General features: G+C 37.1%; 1 protein-coding gene across 1 annotated transcript in view; it reads right to left on the reverse strand.

The window, feature by feature from the left end:
• Positions 1–17,568, reverse strand: part of INPP4B (inositol polyphosphate-4-phosphatase type II B) — a 274,537-nt gene that overhangs the window by 71,774 nt on the left and 185,195 nt on the right. The window contains 3 exon segments of the mRNA XM_059827010.1: positions 7,260–7,368; positions 12,104–12,208; positions 16,550–16,680. Of these exon segments, the coding sequence (XP_059682993.1) occupies positions 7,260–7,368; positions 12,104–12,208; positions 16,550–16,680 (345 nt within the window).

Raw genomic sequence — 17,568 nt, forward strand, 5'->3', positions numbered from 1 at the left:
AGTCCACTACATGAATTGCTAGACTGCTGAGTGCAGAGGTCAGAATTCTGAGTATTTCAACAAAATGAATCATATAAACTGTCTCTCCTAATGAATTGGGCAAAAAAAATCCCTGTCTCTCTGAGAAATCAGGGAACGGCCACAGCTCTGCCTTCAAGGCAGCAACACTGCTAGTGAAATGAACTTCCAAAGTTAGATCTATCTCTACATTCACTGCAACTGTCAAGCCGTCTGACTCAGTAGACAGGGCAGGGACAAAGAGTAATAGTCTATGTTAATTGTAGTGAAGACATAGTCTTAAGTGTCTTGATACTTCACAGCACTGAATAATCTTCTCTAATTCCCCTTCAGGCTTCTCCCTCCCTTTATCCCAGGCTGAATCTGGCTAACACTGTTATCAAGCTCACCATGCACATACTCCTTTCTGAGATTCCCAGATCATTTTCACTGATCCCCCACAGCTCCAAGCTTCAGTGAATATTGCATCAGAAAAGCTACAGACAATGCTATAAGAAAAGAAAGAGGAAAGAGGGATACTAAACCTGTGGGTAGTTCTCATTCTAATAAAGTCAATCATAGCTTTTAAATAAAGGAAATAGTAAAGAGAGAATGACTTTCTCTTCAGAATGGACTGTTCTATCAGGCCTCATTATTTGGCTAATTTTAACATTTCCTGAACCCCAGAAAGCATGAGATGACTCCAAATACTCAGTTTCTTGCAGACTTTCAGGGCAACTTCCCCTCTCTCCTCAAGAAAGTGACAAATTATTTTTCAGAAACAACATGTTTGGGAGTATTTCAAGTTTCTAATTGTTATGTCTTGACACTGTTGCAACTAAGATTAGCCTGAGATTTTCTGTGGCCTTACCATTCATGAAAAGACATTACTATTTCCAATTAACTGAAATTAGTTGCCTTATAAATAACTATTTTTAGAGCTTGCTGCCGCATATAGCTATGGTATATATGTAGTATTACTTAAAAGAAGCAGCTGCCAATAGAACATATAGAGAAACTTTTCACAGCTGTGCTAATGCAGAAACTAGATGAAGGGAATTACAGGTATGAAGAAACTTTTGCATTAGGGCAAAGGCCTCATGGGTAGGTCCAGTGCAGGAAATCGGCAACACTATGAAAATCTACCTTCAATATGTAAAATACATTGTTAGTCATGTACCTTTTGAAAAAGAGTCTATAATAATGTTTTCTGAGTTAACTTTCAAAGCTTTCACTGAGCATATAAAATCACATTTAATCACTTCCATATACTGGCACCATCATTAACTATATACACATGACTGTCAGTGGTCATTCCAGTTTTAAAATTGCTTTAATGACATTGTTGTGTAATTTTAGTAAAGATTACATTGACTACATCTGCAATTTTAACTTTAAATTAACAAAGTTTTTGCCTGAGAATAAATACTGCAATATGCTAAATGTCTAATTTTTAATGACACCCCAAGTAACACTCCTGCTGTTAACTGAGTAATTTGTGTGACTGAGTTAAATTGTCACCATCTGGGACTGGGTTAAATTCTTTCAGCAATGAACATTTGACCTCACATTTTTCACAGTCAAAACAGCAGACATTAAAATCAAGAATACAGTTAAAGCATACACAGTAAGAACATCTACCCCCAGATAACCTTGAGTTTATGTACATTACTGAAGATACCAGCTCAGTGGCTTATTTCTGCATCACATGTATTCTGTCTAAAGTGGGAAGTTATGATCAAAACCAAATTGATTACATAAAACAACCCAGGACAATTCATTGCCTCAGGAAATAAAACTAAACCATATGATCAGTGCTGAAGTTTTGAAAACAGGCCTGAGAGAGTTCAGAAGTTCAAATTAATTTTTTTTTAACTTCCTTAAGATTCCCTTGCAAACTTGGAAATTCTAACTTTGAATACTGAAGAAAATGAAATTATGCTATTAGTTCTGTCTAATCTATCTTTACTTATGAAGTCCCAATCTCCATGAATCCTTATCTTGAAGCAATGGCTAAGGCTGTATGCACAGAGCTTCTCTTGCTGCTCTTCTATTTCCTCTTCATTCCTAACTGAACCTTGGAATAATTCTCCATCAATGCCTTCAACTGGTAACGGGACATGAGTTTCAGTGAAAAGAAAGGTCAAGATGCCCTTCATCAGGACTCTAGAGACCTAAGTAGGACAGATGCCAGAGTGGCATAGGTGAGTCTCATAGTGAATCTTCCTAGGAAGACTAGCTCCAGGAAGGTTGAATGCCTAGGGAAAGCCTTCCACAGTTCTTCAAATTAATTTCAGAGTATCTTTACATCGGTGGAAAGATGCAAGTAGCCTTTAACATAGGGGAGAATCTTATGCAAGGTAACTGAGCATGGTTCTTATCAGAAGAAAAAAAGGTATTGTGCCTCAATACAAGCCTGAGGCTAAATGCTGCCTTTCAGTGGAGCCTTTTCCTGGCAGCCTGCTGAAGCGCGTGTTACAAGAAAGGATGGCAAAGTCATGGATCCACTCTCCTTCTGCCACTCCTAGGGTCCATGCATATGGAACAGTTTCTTGCTCTCCAAAACATATGGTCTTTTCTAACCTCTGCATGCGAAGCTCCCCCAACTCCTTCTTCCCTCCTTCTTCCAGCCCCAGTCCCCCCTTTTTTTTTTATGACTGCTTAAGGAAATGCTTCAAGCAATTCTGTCCAGAGAGCCTAGTGGCTGGAAAACACTGTGATGAAATTTTTATATCTCAATGAATAGCAAAAAATTTGACAGTTTCTCAGCAAAACTTCCAACAACCTTAATACATTGATTTTATGGTCAGTGAAAAAATTTTCATCTCCATGAAGTCTAATCTCTCGCTCTTACACACACATAGATATATACACACATAAGTAGAAAAAAGGGGAAAGTGAGCAAAGAATAACATCTCTGTTAAAAGTGCTATGCATGACAGGCTGTGGTTTTCTTTTGAGAATAAAGGTTACAATTAGATCAAACACAAATCATTATTATTTCAACATCTCTGGGATTTTCTGTGAAACAGTACCATTTCAGGTTCCTCAGAGAATGGAAATGGGTTGAAGGTTATGAAACTCAGGTAATAGGAACCCTGAAGATCTCAGCAGTAATAAAGTCTCTGGTAATGAGTTTGTTAGTGAAGGAGCACACCTTAGCCAAAAATCCAGGCCTCGTCAAACCAAAAAGGGTCCTTTTAGACAGTTCAAACCCAAATTAAATTATTAGGGCTTTAAAAAAAAAAAAAAATCAACAGAAAATCCTTTTCAGTACTATTTCAGCTTTAAGCTTGTGCTAATTTAAAGCAGGATCATTTCTAAAGAACTTACCAGAAATGGTGTACAAAACCATAGCAAATCACAGCACCTAATGCAGCTTGTGAGACACCTCTGTTTTCTTGATGGTTAGTACTGGGGCATTAAAAATCTTGTAATTGTAAGTCTATGTGTTTTGGCTAAAGCACAGATCATCAAATTAGATTTGAAATACGAAAAAAAGCCCTTGGTGTACCTTGAAAGTGATTTATGAACATTGCAAGCAGTGAGGCATTATACAGGTATAACTTACAGAATGTCTGCCTTAAACTTTTCTGCACAACTGAGCTCTAAAAATAATCATTTGCTGTGCCATCTAGACTGATGAGAAGACAAGCCCTCCCATTTGCTGGAAGGAGAAGTAATCTATACCAACAGGCCAACAGAAGACTGAATCTGAACAACTGACTGACTTTCTCTTTTAGCTAGAAATAAGGAAGGAAAAAAAATAAAAAGAACAAACCAATACAGCATCATGAAAAAAAATTCTAAAATAAATGTGTATCATGCAAAGATAATTAATATTCTGCAATGATTCAGCATACCTTAATTATCACATTTCAATTATTTGAATTTAAATGCTATCATGCCTAAACAAGATTTAAAAAAAGCATCCATTGTTCTTACTGGTCTTATGAAGTTCACTACTGGCTAATAAAGGGACAGACATATTAAAGTCATCCTCATAGACATGCCTGATGTTTGTAGTGGTAAAGCTTTTATCTGTCTCTTTACTGCAGATAAAGAACAGTACAGATTGTGAATGGGTTATAAAGCAATGGACCTGGCTTCAGATCACATACTACTAAGTCTGGTTTTTCACCTGAAAGAAAAACTTTTCCCCCTCTTATTTGAGATCATGTTTTTAGACATTTATCTTTTTTTTTCTTTTAATGAGACTTGCTTGGTGGTAACAAATGAGAGGAGGATTGCAAAAATACTGCATTTTTTATAAATATTATTATACAATACCATCCCCTCTTTTTTGTCTGCACAAAAATGTGTATTCTATGTAATAGAAAATATGCCAGACCTATCTTCAGATACCCATTTTCCACGTTCTTCTGTTTGGTAAATTTTCATGAAACATATGTTTCACTCTTGTTTTGGTTTGGCAATTGCAAATGCAATTATGCTCTTGCAAAGTGGGATATAACCTTGCTGCCAGTTAACAGTTCCTCTTGTCTGTTAATTCCACAAGTACAGGTTTGAGCAAGGAATATTTTGTGATATGCTTACCCTGTTGAATATTTCAATAACTGTTCTAATAATCAGCCTGAAGGTCAAAGGCATGCAAGGCATTCTGTCATGTGCACTAACAATGTCTTGAAAGCTACCAGGATTGGCTTGAGAAATAATCTCTTTCCATATCTTCCTCCAGGTCTTCAGCTCAGTTAGCCTAGAGGAAACGGCTGCTAAATCTGCATTTTTTTTCTGTTCATTTCATATTCTGACTGATATCTCAAGGTGTCACTTCTTCCTTCAACCAAATCTTCAGAAAAGCTGCTCCCATTGTAAAACAGAAAATTTAAATTGTAAAAGCTGCCCTTGGAAATGCTATGTCTCCCCAGTGCATCCTCATGCAGTTAAACAAACAGGTGCATACAAAATGAAGTTGTCATTGCCACAGTGAAAAAAATTTCTCTGTGGTAAGAATGAGTATGGTCCTTTTGTGTATCTATTTAAAGTAGACCCACTCTTGAATATTCAAATAAGCGAGATCATATTCAGAGCTTGCTTTCTCCTGTCTTTCAACTCATACAAGTTCTTCTAGTTGAAGGGAAAAAAAAAAAACATGTGGCATTTTCTCTGAGCTGCCCTCAAAGATAGAAGGGAAAATGAATTTTGGAGGTTTCCTCCTTCCTACTAAGCGACCATATCTTCAGGTCTGACAAGTGATTCACTAAAAGCTGCAGTCCCCTGTTTCTGGTGCTCAAACCTAAGTTTGTTAGCCTGACTCAGGCTCTTTTTTTAAAAAGAGTCTGACAGGATAGTAACACAGTTACCTGAGTTATAGCATCCTTTTGTGCTTCCAACAAAGAAAACTGCACTATCCTGTCCTTGAAAGCCACCAAAATACAGGCGCTTCTGAGGGATGCAGAAAAGTTTAAGAAGCAGGGCAAATATAAGGTGACGCGTAGGCACTTTGAAATAGATAGGAAATGCCTTGATAAAACCTGCACAAAGCTTTACCCAGTGCTCCTGAACACAATCCTCTATCAACTTAGAGGTCTACATGGTTTAAGTCAGTGGAATAAGGGTGAATGAAAATGAGAAGAGGCTGTGCTGCACTGAGCATCCTTTGCCACCCTAGCCTTTTGACATGTAACATTGCACAGGATCCAAAGAAAGGGGTCTAGCTCATCATCTTCTGCTCTACCCTTGTTACGGGCAACTAAGAAACAAGGGCACTGTCTATTCATTCCTATGAGATACTGCAGTATGTGTTCTCCCAGGAAGAACTCAAGAAAGACTAGGTCTCTTCCCTATAAGGCATTTTCCCTTTTTTCTCTCCAATGAACAGAAATCACAGACAGTAATTTCAAGTTTGCCTCACAGCTATCCTCCATTTTGGGAAATCACATTCTGCCAATGTGGATAATGCTGCAGGACCATGCAAGTGAGAAATGGTTCATTTTCTGAAAGCTGAACACTGCAAGGACTGGAACTGCAAAGTTCTCTGTATCACTTATGACTTTAATTTCTTACTATGAAATATAAGAAAAACCCACTAAATACTATTGCAACTATACTAAACAGATAGTTAAGTAGCAGATACTTCAAGAAATGTCTTTAGATATTTTCTTCATCAGGAAGCATGTACTTCATAGGCCTCCATATCATGGGGCTAAGGCCGCTTATACCAGTCTGCTGACAGCAGAATAGGTACCTACTGTTAACACAAAGTCCTTTCATGAGTCTCATGTGATCAATGATATTTGTGTTTCACTGGCAAGTTTCATCACCACAGGTGGTCAGGGAAATGAAAGATTTTTAAAAGATTTAATAGGGTTTTTATGTCATGCAGTGCAAACAGACGAAATAATAATACAGTTTTCAAAGCAAATATATCTGCTGGTTTTTGTTTGGTTTTAGCATGGATGCCAACTTATAAGTCATCAGTAGATTTTTATAATTTCTCCTTTTATTCTTTATGATACTGCACCTATGAAACTTCTTTAAGCATTGAAGGTAATGGGATTAATTTTCTATGGAGCATGGTGATGATTTAGATTAGCATACACAGAGTACTTCCTGCATTCCCTTTCAAATGCTGTGCCACTGATTGCATGGGGTTGGCAGAGTTAGTGCAAGTGTTGAGCAGTCACAACTATGGGTGCTGCCAGCAACAGCTTGGCTACTCGAAACTTCTTAACAGCCATAGCAACAAACACAAATACGTCCAATTCTTAGTTAGCAAAATATGCATCTAACACTTCTGTACATGTTCTGTGGTTAACAAAGCATTTGAGTATGGCAATAAACTGAAACCCTAGTTAAGGCCTCTATCTTTGCTTAGTCTCATTTTGGCTTTCTGGAGAATAAGAAAAAGAGTAGTTTCTTATTTTTTTCACAGGCGTGCTAAAAATATTTTTCATTCACATATACCCAGGGCTGTCAGAAATGAAGATGCTACCTTAAGCTACTGTTTCTTTACTGAAAAATTGTCTATATAGCTACTTTCCACTTAGCACAAGAATTACCAAAGAGATACCTCATTCTGAACAGCATGTTTTCAAGAACTGATATTCCTCAAGCCTCCTAAAAGATGGGGAGAAAATTTCACAATTTTGAGTCTGTTTTCAATCTTGACACTAAAAATAAACTGTGCTTCAATTTTGCAGTCCAGCAAAGCAGGGTAAACTGTTTTGTTACTCAGTGAGCTCATAACATTCTGAGGCAACTTTAATGATATGTTCCTAGCTACTTACAAAAATACTTACTTTCGTCTTTCTGCCTCAAATTTACTTAGCAGTTTTCGGAGACCACCATTCTTAAATCCTTGGAAATGGGCTGCCGGGGCTCCCACGGTGATGACATCATACAGAGCATCTGGAACGGGAACAGACAAGCACAGAGATTTGCATGTGCCTATGCCCAAGGTATGGCAACACTATGATACCTACTCTACAATACATGAGGACAACAAGTCTGTATTATTTCCAAGGAATAATTGAGAATCTGTGTCTCAAGGAGGCCCAAGAGCTAATAAATCTTCCCATACAGCCACCTGCACACCTTAGAAAGTTTACCTGATTTATTGCTACATCTAAATTATATGCCACAGTGTAGAACAATATTCTAGCTCTGCAGTTTACAAAGCTGCCAAGTAAATTGGCCCTTTGTGTATTTCACTTTATTACCCTTTCCATTATTTAACTTGTAGTCATGTTGAGATGCACAGATTCATGCATTTTAAAGTCAAAAGAGACCATTATGATGGAATAGTCTGACTGCCTGAATAATACAGGCTACAGAATTACAGCTAATGATTCCTGCATCAAGCTTATGTCTTCTGGTTGAATGAAGGCATCTCAGGTTTTTTTTTTTTTAAGACATCTAGTCTTGATTTAAAGACTTCAAGTGACAATGAATTCACTGCATTCCCAGAGAAGTTGCTCCAATGATTAATCAATCTGACTAGTAAAATTCTCCACTTCTTTTCTAGTTTGAATTTGTTTAGCTTCCACTTTCAGACATAATTACCTGTTTAATGCTAAATTAAAGAGCTCTGTTCTGTGACATATACTGACTTTTTACATCTGCTTACAAACACAGAGCAAGTCAGTTGTTTTCACTTGAAAAGCTACCAGAATGGGAAATAAACTATACTATTGAAATTTTTGCTGAGACAACAAACTCTTGTTACTCTTTGTATATACCTGATGTTTTGTGACAGATGTGATGAACTTTTTTGATGGATGTATGCTTACAGGACTGGAGATGAAACACCTCTTTAAAAACAGCCTCGCATTTTGTGACTGTGATTGATTGTCAGTGCAGAGATGAAGATTTAATTACATTCCAAACCACAATAATTATTCCTTCAAAGTTTAAATTTACATCTGCAGAATTTACATTTACACTACGCAGTACCTGTTTTGTGCCCAAGTTCACTGGAGGTATAAAAATACAGGTCAGAATGCCTCATTCTTAAAATGTATTTCAAAAGTAAACATTAGAGGATTTTTTTGGAGGGAACTATTTTACTCATCAAGGAAGATTTCCATGTAAATTAAAATCTAGTCCTCTCCTAAATAGAACTTTTCCTGCATTCTGTTGATAAACATCCCTAAAAGCAAGAACACTGTACAAATGATCCACAGTTAATGAACTATGTTTTACTTCCAGAGCTGAATATCAAAGCATATTCGCCCAAATTGATTTGAACTCTAATGAATTGGTGACTCTTCAATTTCCACATAACAGGAGAAGTGACATAATTTCATTAGCCTCAGGTGAGCTTCAAGATTCTTAAGTAGCCCAATCTTTCAGGTCTTCATAGAGGTTTATCCATAATACATAATCTCGGGCTATTAGAGCTCCATGGGTACTTGACAATAAGTAGTTCTATTACTTAAAAAAATGGTGGCTTGAAACCAAAATAAGAGATGAACCCATCAGGTTAACTAGATAATGGCTTCTGAATATGCTTACAGATAACTCATGAAACTACATTTAAAAGACTAAAGCTCGGTGCTTTTTCCGACTCTGTTTTAAAAATAGTGACCCTGCTTATCATGTAGCTACTTTGGGGGGGGATTTACCCAGAGGAAGCTTTAATTCAGCCTGTGACCTCCTCTTAGCATGGTCAAGGAGCAGCTGTTTGAGACAGAAACACACCCAGAACAGCTGAGCACCTACCCCATGCAAGCGAACATGGGAGAGTGAGGATGGCAAAGACTAAGAAAATGTCTACGACCATGATGATGGGCACAGGGCAGTCTCACTCCCACTTTCCAGAGCACAGTACACTGGGAAGTGCTGCAAGACTTGGGAGGAATGCCTTGTGACGTGCTCCATTTACACATCAGTGCAGCTCCTTGTGAAGGACATGCAGTGTCAGCATGAGTGCACTGGTACAAGAATGCTCCAGTAACTCAGAACCATCATCCACTTCAAGAACAGACTACTGCTGACAACTCTCTACAGTGGAAACAAAGCTTAAAATGCAGCAGAGAGTTGTAGGAGCTGTATCACGTTGTCAGCGTGCTCCCCAAAAATTATTAATTAATAGATGTTAAAAAAACCTTCAACCCTTCCTCAAATAATTACTTCAGAATTTGAAGGAAGAAAATGGAAAAGATTAGAGTGCAAGGAAATTGATGTTTAAATCAATCACCATTTCATACTAGTTATCTGACTCAAAGATACACTCACCTCCTACTTATACAAGTGAAACACTAACACCAATCACACACTTGCCAAAACCCAACAATTCCTTCACCGTGCAGAAACATAAATTACCTCCTCATCACTCCTTCCCGAATAAAACACAGCTTTTGCAACGTGGTGACAACCACAGCGACATGGCAGAAGTTCCATAAACCTTTATCAGACCAATTTCAAGAGCTGAGGGACTTTTATGTCAAGCACAGCTCAAACTCAAATTTGGAGCAACCTGCTTGCATTCACAGGAGGCAGTCAGTGTCCCACACTGGCCAGAAGCAAAATAAAAATCTCTTCAGCCCACCGAATTTATTTAAAACAAGCACACTTAATGTATAAACAGGGACAAAAGCAAAGCTATGGCAATATATAAATTTAACTTCTGTAGTATGATGGACAGAGCAAAATGTGGTGTTTATCAAATGGATAGGGATACAGTTATCCCATAATGAAACAGTATTTTTTTCAAAGCTGTTCCGACTGGAAGTTTAAACACACAGGTATTTTCTACTTCATGCCAGTACCCAGTAACAACCCAAATCAAAGTTTGGTAAAAGTAAACCTGTTATTGAACACGTTGAACAAAAAAGCACATATCCATGTGCATACACATGATAGATGGGATTAAAACCTGTCTTGCAGTGCCAAAACTAAGATATCTGACAGGGTAAGGGTTAATGACAGCTTTATGGCTTATCATCTTGTTTAATGACCAGCTCTGTGAATGTTTACATGCTTTCTTTTTTTCTTTTTTCCTGTCAGTCTCCTGGTTGTATTCCAGGTGCCCTGTGATGTATGCCAAGCAAAGCACTAGATGAGAAAGACCAACTTGATGTCAAAGTGCTGCTTACTCCAGAATGATTAGCAATTGCTGCAAACTGTTCAAAGTGCATATATCTAACACAAGACACAGCTCTTTAGTGCTCATAAAATGAAACTTATTTCAATAAACTAAACAGATGGGACAGTGGCTATGTAATAGATACAGAAATCATTTCTCCAACCAAAGGGAAATATAATAATCTTCAATTACTTTCTGTTATATTTATACTATAGTGCTACCAGAATATCCTGAACATATTGAGGAACCCATTTTGTGTATAGAGAAATAAAAAGAACTCCCCATAACTAAGATGGCAGTCTTCCAAAAATATGTGTAAGCAGAAACTCTCTGATTTTAACACAAGTTCTCTTATTAATGTTTTGCAATCTCTAAACTTGAGTGTAACAAGAACACTGTTATCTAATTCTCATGTCAGTGGAGTGATCATTAGCTAAAGAAAAAAAGAGAGTTTTATAATTTAAACAAAGTTCTAAATTTAGAGGATGATTCTAACATTTATCTCTTTCTGTGCCCTTTTCAAGTATGGATTAACAAACTCAGGACTTCTGATCAATCTCAGCGGCATATATCTGGGTGCAGGTTTCAGAATTTGTAGAGAAATATGGAGGACGGGCAAGCTGGTCACTTCTTTGATCTCATTATTTACTGAAGTGCAGTCCTCTACTGACAGTACACACTCAGTTGTTCCAGAAATATACCAAACAACATCCAAAACCAAAAGCTTGGCTTTTAGAAGCAGATGCACAGGCCTGAGAGAATGAAATCAAACCCTTCAGGAAGACAGGTGGGTTCCAGATGTGTACACAAAACAAAGGCAGGAAACAACCACACAGAAAGTTTCTAGAGCCCATTAAACAATGTGAAAAATTAAACACTTCAAACCTGTACAGCAGTACAGATGTTTAAATAATGAATTTAGAACCTTGATTTTGATTTTATTAAAAAAACTAAACAACCAAACAACAAACAAAAAATCAAGCAACAATCTAGTCATACAAGAAACCTTCTGTATCAAGCCACACTGCATGAATCTCGCAAACAAGCTAATCCTGTACAAACTTCACTGATTGGCAAAACACGTGCAACACAAAATGAATCTCAGTATTTTCTTTAAAAGTCACCGTATTTCTGTGATACTCTCTTCTCCTCAGCATTCTTCCAAACCCATGTAAGCCGAAATTGCACATAAACTTAATAAAAAAAAAATATAATCAATTTAATACTATTACTTTCCATGCTTTTTACCTGTAGCATCTTTAGGTCCCACCAAAGTTTAACAAGACTGTTGCCAGTATCCTACCATCAAGTGAAAAATTTAAAATTACCAAGATTCAACTCTCTAAACAGCATACCTTTCAGTTCTATTGTGGTTTTAAGGTTTCATCTGAAAGCATGTCCACCTAATGTTCATCCTTGAAACTGGATATATAAATCAAGATATTTATACCTTAAAAAGGGCTAAAATGGAAACCACGCCTCACAGTTGCAAGTTTAATTGTATTTCAAAGCATACTTTGTCATACTTAGGGAATTTCTCCACAGAATATACTTCACCTTTCAATCGAGGACTATGCACGTGCATTCTTTGCAGATGAAGATTTATTGGGATGAATTCTAATGTTTTTTCTCCTTTGCTACAGCTTGATTTGAAGGAAGAACCTGAAAAACGAAAGTTTAAAGAATAGTTATCTTAAGCACTCAGCAGATGTTTTGTCTTCTTTCTAATGCAAGGACAATACTTGTATGTTAGGAGCCTTCTTTAATTTACTTTTCATGTGTAATTGTATATTAGGAGAAGAATGGTTCACTAACTGAGTCCCAGCATGTATCCATATTGGGAGCAACAAAACAGCTTTTAATTCACAGAACTATCTAATTTTTTATTCTAGGTGATAGACATTTTTTTCCTGCTGTCTGAAATTGGTCTGCAGTCTGCTGGAAACAATGTCACAGTTAATGTGCATTATGTTTATTCTGTGCTAAAAACACAGGAATGCAGCCAGTTGGCCTTGTCTTAAAATAAGACTTCCCAAAACAATAACCCGATTCAGGAATTTTGCATCTGGGGCTAGATAACAGAACACTGATCTAGTTTAGAAAACCAACCTTGTCGAGTTCTTAAGTAGAAGTACTGCTGATGGCAAACTACCCCTACTAGGATGAGTGCCTATTTCCGAGCAAATCTGGATCTCCGGTCCAGAGAACTGACATTTTTAAGCTGTTTCAGAATGGAGAGAACTGCCTCAACCCAAATTCGGGCAATGTGCTGACTAAGATAAAGTATGAAGCCTACACGGGCCGAACTGTAAAGCAAAATCGTTTTTGGCATGAATCTCTGACAATGGGAAAGTAAAGACTGTGTTGAAATATGTTGACCTGAAAAGTCTGAATTAAAGTTGTACTCACATCTGTAATCTTAGCATTTTGTAGCTTGTGAATGCTTACATTTCCACTCTTTACAACGTTCTCACAAAATTATTTTTTTGTGCAACTACAGTATGAAGTCAAATCTATGTCTGTCTTGCTTTCTTATCAAACACTATAATCTTGGTTTTTGAAGTTATAATGTATACAGTTTACAGAGAAGAACCAAATGGGAATGGAATAGAAACCAAAACTTCTTAAAACATGCAATGAGTTTTATCCACATCCATCCTATTCCTTTGAAAAAAAAAAAAAGCAGTAGGCACAAACTTCTGAAAATGGTACACAGGGAGATTAATCTGTTTCACAGTTAATTGCAATTACTTTTTGCAAATGACCTAGGAAGAAAAAAAATCTGTTTAAAGTCAAGTAATGGACAGCAGAAGCATATAAGAATCTGTTTTAGATTTTGTTTTACTTTTGGGCAGCCAAATTCTACGTTGCCTACAGGATCAAAACACAGATTTGAGGCTTTAGCCTAGCTCTACGTACATATACACAATACATCCCCACCCTTTATAATTTAAAAATGTTAGACCTCAATGGAACAACTTCAAAGGGACATTCACTACTCAGAGGATTTATCATCTAATTTAATTTGTGATTTAATAAGAATAAAAATACTATAGTGCAGAGTTAAAAGTAAATAATTGCCTTCATAGAATCATAGAATGGTTTGGGTTGGAAGCGACCTTAAAGATCATCTAGTTCCAACTCCCCTGCCATAGGCTGGGACACCTTCCACTAGATGAGGTTGCTCAAAGCCCCATCCAACCTGGCCTCGAACACTTCCAGGGCTGGGGCATCCACAACTTCTCTGGGCAACCTGTTCCACTGCCTCACCACCCTCATGGTGAAGAATTTCTTCCTTATCACAGAATCACTAAGGTTAGAAGGTGTGTGCTATTATTTGGCTTTAGAATGTGCATATATCCCACTGATTACAATAAAGTGAGTTTTCGAATGTTAAAGTCACTTTTCACAAAAGATGTAAAATCAGGGGGTTTCCAAGTATAAACAAGTATCTTACCAGCACTCTATTAGCAAGGGGGTAAAAAAGGATTGTTGAAGAAATGAGATTTAGTTACGTTTGGACTTGGCAGTGTTAGGTTTACGGTTGGACCTGATGATCTTAAAGGTCTTTTCCAACCTAAATGATTCTATGATTCTATTCTATATACCTGGGTGTTGGCCTCCAAATTAACATCTCATTATTTCTCATTTTCACTAAAATTATTAGGTTGCTTTGGTTTTCTGCTTTGTTTTGTTTTTGGAGAAATGTTCCTACTCTTTTTTTTTTATATGTGCTGGTTCTGTCCTCCTCAATAATCTCAGGTTCCCTGGTCCACTGCAGTTCTCTCAAACCACAGTTAAGACAGGTCATTTAACATCACCAACCCTTTTCAAATTCACTTGGCACAATACAGGCCTTGCAGGATTTATGCTTAATAGATTACACTGTCTTTTTTTTTTTAATCTCAAAAGGTCATTTCAATATTTTCCTGCAAGTGATAATTATTACATTGATTCCTTCATAATCTGTACTTATTGCCTTGCATACGATACTTTATGGAGTACTTTCAAAATGTAATTAGCAAAGCATTAAATTATATATGTATTAGTTAAAACACAGAAACATAGGTAGCGTCACACTGGATCAGGAGGTAATCTGCCAAAATCAGAACTGGAATATTCTGATGATGATAAACAACCATAAATACAAGAAATTACACTTTTGCACTGAAAATGCAAATTTTTATACTACATTTAGTGTAACAGATCAGCTTTTTCCCACCCCACATTTAAGCAGGTGTTCAACTGCTCCCAAAATGCTTAGTTTCAGTTAGAGACTGCTTTTTGTTCATACACTAAAACAGGATTTCTCTTTTCTTGTGACCAAGAAAGCTATCCCAGAGCAATCTGGAGTGAGAAATACCATGCTCAGTCCTGTATTAGAAGATGATGGATAAACCATGGAAGTACAGTATTAATGCCTATTTTGGAAGGGAAAGATTTGTGTCTAGTCTACTAAATGCAGCAGATTCATTAAAATAAGAGTAAATGTGCCCACTTCTCTATCAAAAGAAATTCTGCTATGCAATTTAGTTGTATATTGAACTAAAACCTGACTGCACCATTACGCAGTACACAAAAAAGTTTTGTTTGGTCTATGTAAAAAGCTAGAAATAATTAAGAAAATACTGCAAATTCTCCCTAAATATCTATCAGATATTTCAAAAGATGTTATCATCTTTTATACCTCTATTTTTTACAAATGTTCATAACCATGATGTATCCCTTTTTCAGAAATATTCTATGTTGCAAACTTATGTATATGTAACACAATGCAGAGCGTTTATCTCTGACGTACACTGCTATGCCTACACACACACAACTGTGGGAGTAAGGCCACAGTGGGAACAGCTAATGGTGAGAAACAGCATATGCAAGCAATAACGGCAGCACGGTCATCGAAAACACGTATTTGAGATGGTGATTGTGAGGACTGGCATTGAAAATCTGACAGCGGCAAGAAAGCAGCAGCAGCAAAAAGGCCTTTGCAGTATTTCAGAACAAATGTGCTCATTTCCTTCCAGAACATCTCAAAAACTGTTGGGGGGGTGGGGGGTGGGGGTGGTGCACACCAGCAGGAAGAGGCAGGAATGCATGCTATAAAACAGACAGAAATTTTTGTTTGCTCAAATACAGTGTTACAGAAAGTAATTCCACTAGTCTCACAAACTAGAAAAAAATTCTTATAAGTTCCTTGCATGATTTGTGAACAAACGAATGAAAAGCAATTCAAAAGAAGAAATAATTTGTTCTGCGGTCTTTTCTTGTTCTTTTTATGAGTAAGAATTACTACAGGAGGAAAAGACCAGGTGCCTTTTCTGCACATTTGTCACTGATGCTGTCTTATTCCACTGGCATGCAGACACTATGATACATTATAGTCCCTGACCACAGGACTCTGGCAGATATGAACTGAACGAGCGCTCAGTGCACATCAGAATACAAGACCACCATCTCCACATGGAGAAAAAAGCGAAGCAGTACATACCGCTGTTTCTGGACTGAGGACAGACTGCCCATCCCTTACTAATTCTGTGCTTTTCTGGCACAATGTGAGCAATGACAACTACTACACTAAGGAGACGCAAAGCATAGCTAGATGTTACTGTTATCCCGTAGACTGTTAAATGTAACTTGTTAGGTTTCAAGAAAAAACTGATAAAACTACCTTTAAGGCTGGTTTCAATTGGCAGATGGTATTCAATACTAGCAGAGCAGTATATTCAAGGGAATGTGCAATTAACACACACACACACACACTCACTTTTCCAATTTTTTTTTGGCTGCTGTGTAGCCATGTACCATGTTAACTGTGAAAAACTGATGGAATGCATGAAAAAAATTTAGAAGACGAAACAGGGCACCTGTGAGTATTTCAGAAATACAATGGTTCCAGATATTTCATTTTCATGTGGTTTATTTCTGCTGGATACACCACTCTTTAATAACAGTCAATCTAGTTAATTCTTAACTGCCCCAGAAGAGGAGAGGCTACTTTCATACCTGTATGCTTCCCAAGCTCTGCAAGAGTGTCCTGGTACATGCTCAACATTTGATCACAGTGAGCAATAACACTTTTGCGCATATTATCCCAGTGAGGAGCAAGTTCTCCCAAGTCTTTAAGTTCCTGATTCCTGTATCAGAAGGCAAAAAGAGAAGACACTAATTAACTCATTAATCTATTAACATTCATCCAAATTAATCTAATTAATGCAAAACAACTTTGTTAAAAAACATGAAAAGCACTTCCTAATTGAAATAATATCTGTTTTCATGACGCTTGTAAATTCTGCTGATTTCAGCTCTGTTGTTCAGCCACACAATAAAGAATGTCAAATCAGTGAATAATTCAGTAATTTGTGTTCAAAACTCATCTGGTACAAATGCCATGGCCTGCAAACTGAAATATTATTTCTTTCCCAGAAGTAAGAAGGTTTCCAGGCTCCAGAGAGCCCCGTTCACAGCAAGTAACTTTTCCTGAAGAAATATTAAACACTATTGTAAAGAATACAAAGTTTACTCCTTTTCCAATGCTTGCCGCGTAGCTGTTTTGATACACTCTACTCTTTGGATACTTTCATACCCATTATAAACACAGTTCTAGCAGTGTTTCTACAAATGTTAGTTTAACCAACACACCAGCCCTCACCACATTTCTTTAGTGTTAAAAAGAAAACACACAAACCAAAAAAAACCCCAAACAACCCACCAGTCCCCTAAAACTTAATCTTCAGCCTTACAGCTGTGTTAATTGGGTCAAAACAGCAGTGTTATGGTAACCAAACATGACACTGAAAATCCAAAAGGAAATCCTTTAGCAAATTATCAGTTTTCCTGTACACTCTTGAGAGCTGACCTGAGTGAAATAGAGATCACTTTAATTTCCTATACAAACAAGCATAGTTACAGTACACTGGGCTTTCTGTTTGTTTTCCCCACTTGCAAAGCAAGTTCATCCTATATTTATCCCAGAGCCACTTTGGGGGACCTGCTTATAAAGAAACTGAAAATTAAAGCTCTCG

The sequence above is a fragment of the Gavia stellata genome, chromosome 19 (genome assembly GCF_030936135.1).
Source record: "Gavia stellata isolate bGavSte3 chromosome 19, bGavSte3.hap2, whole genome shotgun sequence".
Taxonomy (NCBI): domain Eukaryota; kingdom Metazoa; phylum Chordata; class Aves; order Gaviiformes; family Gaviidae; genus Gavia; species Gavia stellata.